The sequence below is a fragment of the Canis lupus genome, chromosome 20, assembly GCF_003254725.2.
Source record: "Canis lupus dingo isolate Sandy chromosome 20, ASM325472v2, whole genome shotgun sequence".
Lineage (NCBI taxonomy): Eukaryota > Metazoa > Chordata > Mammalia > Carnivora > Canidae > Canis > Canis lupus.
The window spans coordinates 33,415,128-33,419,755 of NC_064262.1; the positions used below are offsets into that span (position 1 = coordinate 33,415,128).

Genomic DNA, 4,628 nt, shown 5'->3' on the forward strand with positions numbered 1-4,628 from the left:
TTTATTTTCATCTACCATCCATATATAAAATGGTATTATGTAAGTCCAGATAAAGTCAACTCAAGCAGAATTAAGATATTGGAATGTCCTTGGTGATAAAGAAGAAACTGGGGGCTAGAGTTGTATTATAGCATCATTGCAACTTGTGCCTCTAGGGCACTAATCTGTAGGAGTAAGGATCTCAAGATCTCCACCTCCTGCACTAATGAGATGGTTTACTAGCTCATCTATTTCCTTTTTCCATTCTTATCATCAGTTAACATATGAGATAATTTACTCACTTATAATTACTGTTATAATTATTCTTTTCTTCCCACCTCCACTCTACCCCATACCATTGTGAGTTTCATGAAGATTCCTATTTTATTATTAGTACTGTGTAGATGCTCAACCGATAGTAGAATGAATGGATGAATGAATGAATGAATGAATGAGTGAATGAATGTCTCAAAAGAGAAGGAATCTGGGAAGGTCTTTTTTATGTTATGTTATTATTTATTTGACAGAGAGAGAGAAAGAGAGAGCACAAGCAGGGGGAGCTGAAGAGGGAAAGGGAGTAGCAGGCGCCTGGCTGAGCAGGGAGCCAGACATGGGGCTCGATCCCAGGACCCTGGGATCATGACCTGAGCTAAAGGCAGACACTTAACTGACCCAGCCACCCAGGTGCCCCTGAGAAGGTTTTGAATTCTCTCTCTTCCTCCAAGTCTTCCCAGGGTAAGGTCATCCCCTCCTTTTACAGTCTACATTCATTCCAAGACACTAGAGGCAAAACCTCCATGAGGCATAAATATTTACTATTACTATATTACTATGCAACATTACTATATTTACTATTATAAGTATTACTATTATTATATTTGTTCATTCTTAGAATGACTTTACATCTATATTTATATATATCCATCCTTCTGTGTGCCTGTTGATGTTTTGTATGTGAATCTTTTGTTCATTCTAGAGTTTGATTAAGGAGGAATTTAGCTTAATATTTGTGACATCATGATAGGACAAAATCAGATGAACTCGAGCTCCATCCTGTACAGGCCATTTCCTCTAGAAGTGGAGACTTCTTTCCCTCTTCCCTGAAGAAATACCTGGTAGTTGTTTAAATACTGGATAAAGTTGAGCTTCTACATTTATTATCAAGAGGGTGCTGGAAAAAGAGGAGCAACAGAGTACAAGAGCAGTAAAAGTACGTTTTGAGGGAATGCCTACATCAAAATTTTCCCAATTAACAGCAATCTTTCTTAATTTCAAGTTTTCTTAGAATGATGAAATTAAAACATTCTGTTCTTGGTTATTTTCATAAATCTTATTGTCTTCATGAAAACTTACCAGCCCCTCAAAAAAGCAGCAGAGGGAAATTCTTTTAAAAAATACATTAAATCATGTTCTTTACTTTGCAACCACTGTGGTGGAAGAGAAATTCTTTCCTTTAGTTTGAATAGTCATGTTTTTAAATTGCTTGGTGGTGGCGACATATGATCTTCCTATAAACTTGTCTCTCTCTCATTTAAAAGAAAAGATGAAAGAATGGAATTAACTTATTAATTATTTAAAATACTTGGTGCAACTGTTCCTTATGAATTAATCCAGGCACTTGGAAGACAATTACACTCAGTGTTAATAACATTGCCAACCTTTTCCAGTATGCTGCACTCCAAATACTATTGTGTTTCCATTGACAACATTCACTATTACATATGCATATGAAAAACAGGCATTTTCATCGGAATTACCGTAATAGCATTAAGAGATTATTATTTTTTTCCAATTTCCTTGGAAGAAAATTCACTTAAATTAGATTATTTATTACTTGACTGCTCTCCTATCTTGCCTGTATGTTTAGGTAACTGGAGTCCATGAAAGTATAAACTTCAGAATAAAAGGCATGATTTTATACATTAATGATTTCAAATAAAAGAGGAGTGCTAGTTTGTGCATCACTTCTTCCGAGAAAGTTAAGTCTGTGTTCTGCTTAGGAGAGATAACAATTTTTGTCTCTGTAGGTGGCCCCCCTGGTGTAGCCATTAGTTGCTAATTACTTGCAAACAAATAAACAATTAACTCCTCAAGCTGCTGGCTGGGCGAGTGTTCATTGACATGCTAAAACTTTCTAAGACAGGATTTTAATTAGTGACGTTCTAAATCCAGCCCCCTTGTCTGCGGAGCCATAAGGTGAACTGCAGAAGATCCCAGTCCTGTACACATGGGGCAGAGCCAGCCAAGAGGCAGGGAGAGGCCAGAGCTGTCGTTCTGAGCAGCCCACTCCAGGATGGCTCCCAGTCTTCAGGAGGGTGCTCAGCTTGGGGAACGCAAACCCTCATCCTGCTCCTTTTCGATTGAGAGCATTTTAGGATTGGACCAGAAGAAAGACTGTATTCCTTCAATGAAACCCCACAGGCCCTGGGCAGACACCTGCGGCTCCTCAGGTATGCCACAACTTGGTTTTTTAAAAACTCTTTGTTCTTTTCGTCTGCAGTGTTTATTTTGGCCTTTATTTCATACCATTTAGAGAAAAACTGCAATTTCATCAAACTACGTAACTGAAATATCTGGGACTTATAATGCCTCCAGCTGAGTTCTATAGGAAATAAAAAGAATATCAGCCTTAGATCCAAGTAGGTATAAAGTTCATTCACAGGAAATGCCTGCCAACAACCTGCATTTATTTCAAAAGGTTCCTTTCATTTGACACATCAGATTTCCTTTTTTTTTTTTTTTCCACTGAAAAATAAATGACATTCAGAGACCAAAATGTTCTTTAGCACCAAGGCAGGATCTTTATTTTTGTTTGCTTTTTGGTTTTTGGTTGATGAGCGGTCAGGTCCCTTGTGAAACCCAGATGAATTCCAGTAGGAAAATTAAAGACAAATTCTTGATATTACTTCTTCTAGAACTTCGTGGAATACAGGATTAGACATCTAAGATGGAGTTTATTTTTCTGTTTCTAGGGAAAGATGTTAACCTCTGCGTTCATATCCCAAGCCTTCCTAATGGGATCTCACTCCCTTGTACTGTGGATCACCCAATGCCAGAAGAGAAATTTTTGAAATACGAAAATTACTTTTCGGCCTCAGAAAGGCTGTCTTTGAAAAGAGAACTGAGCTGGTATAGGGGCCGGAGACCCAGAACTGCTTTTACTCAAAACCAGGTGGGAAGTTTTTCAACTAGTAATGATAATACCAAAGGCTTTAACTAGCACCCTGTTGAGCAAAAAAGCCCAATCACTTTGGGATCGCAGTTAAGAAGCCTTGTTAATGAAACAATAGACTGTATGGAGTTGTTTTATTTTTTAACAGTTTCTGGATAGTCATTCAAAAAAACAAAAACAAAAACAAAGTCATACAGAGATTGCCCAAGATCTAAATGCAGTTATTTTGCTATATAAATCAAAGTCCATTTTATGATGACATACCAAATATCAACACTTTATATAATTATTTCCTTATTCTTAGATTGAAGTGTTGGAAAATGTCTTTAGAGTAAACTGCTATCCCGGCATTGATATCAGAGAAGACTTAGCTCGGAAATTGAATCTAGAGGAAGACAGAATCCAGGTAATTTTCAGATTTAGTTGTTGCTCGTGATGGTTGAAATGGTGAGAATATTCCATTAATATTTCTGAGATCTATTTTATTGTTCCTTAATTTTAGATCTGGTTCCAAAATCGGCGTGCAAAGCTGAAAAGGTCCCATAGAGAATCACAGTTTCTAATGGCGAAAAAAAATTTCAACTCAAATCTCCTGGAAGAGATAGAAAACTAAACGTGTGAGATTATCTTAGAATTGCAGAACCTGAAGAATCAATGGAAATATCAGGCGTTAAGAATGTGATGTTTCTTTTCTGCATTATACTGAATGCTGTCATTTTTTTCTTAAAATATTGTAAATATTTGCTATTATAACGTGTTACCTATTATACTTGGGCACTTTTAGCTATAATAAAGGCCTTTCCTATATATTTTAATAAGCATTTTCAGAAAAAGCCAGCTATTTTTTAAGTGAGCAAATTTAATCTAATAAATTAGTTCGCTAGAATCAGCAAGCTCATGACTAAGTGATTCTACAAGCTGGATTCCATTTACAAAAAAATTCAAGTAAAATAGTCTGAAGAATGGCACAAAGATATGATCTGTTTCAAGTAGTTTTCCTCAAGTGCATTTTGAAACATGATTATTATTTCTGATTATTATTTCTATCTTGATTTCTGGCATAAAGCAGTGAAAATTTCTCACCTTATATCAATACAAATCCTTCTAGCATGCCAATTTCAAGTTGCTTTGTTTTTTTTTAAAGCAAAATCATTACAGCAAGGTAGAGATAGAAAGGCATCAGTTGTCATATTCCTACCCTTGCTATTACATTGCAAAAAGAATTGAACTGCAAATAAATGCAAATTTTAAAATATTTTCCTAGTTTTTTAATGTTGTGTTTTACTTTTTCATTCATTAAATAAATAATGATCATCTGGCTTGTATCTATTTCTAGTTTAGTGATTTCCTATCAACTGCATCTTACTTTATTACAAGTAAATCGTTGACGGGTAATGTAGGGTAACTGATCTACCCTTCATATGTGCTGTGACATAGTTGCTGGAAATAATCGGGGCAGTTTTCTTTTTTTTTTTTC

At 35.8% G+C, this 4,628-nt stretch overlaps 1 protein-coding gene across 1 annotated transcript; it reads left to right on the top strand.

Moving 5' to 3' along the window:
• The first annotated feature begins 962 nt into the window (after nt 1-962).
• On the top strand, nt 963-4,404 carry HESX1 (HESX homeobox 1). Its single transcript, XM_025456592.3, has 4 exons — nt 963-2,429; nt 2,952-3,151; nt 3,456-3,557; nt 3,654-4,404. The coding sequence occupies exons 1-4, from the start codon at nt 2,273-2,275 to the stop codon at nt 3,762-3,764; spliced, it is 570 nt and encodes a 189-aa protein (XP_025312377.1). The 5' UTR covers nt 963-2,272; the 3' UTR covers nt 3,765-4,404.
• Nucleotides 4,405-4,628: the final 224 nt, after the last annotated feature.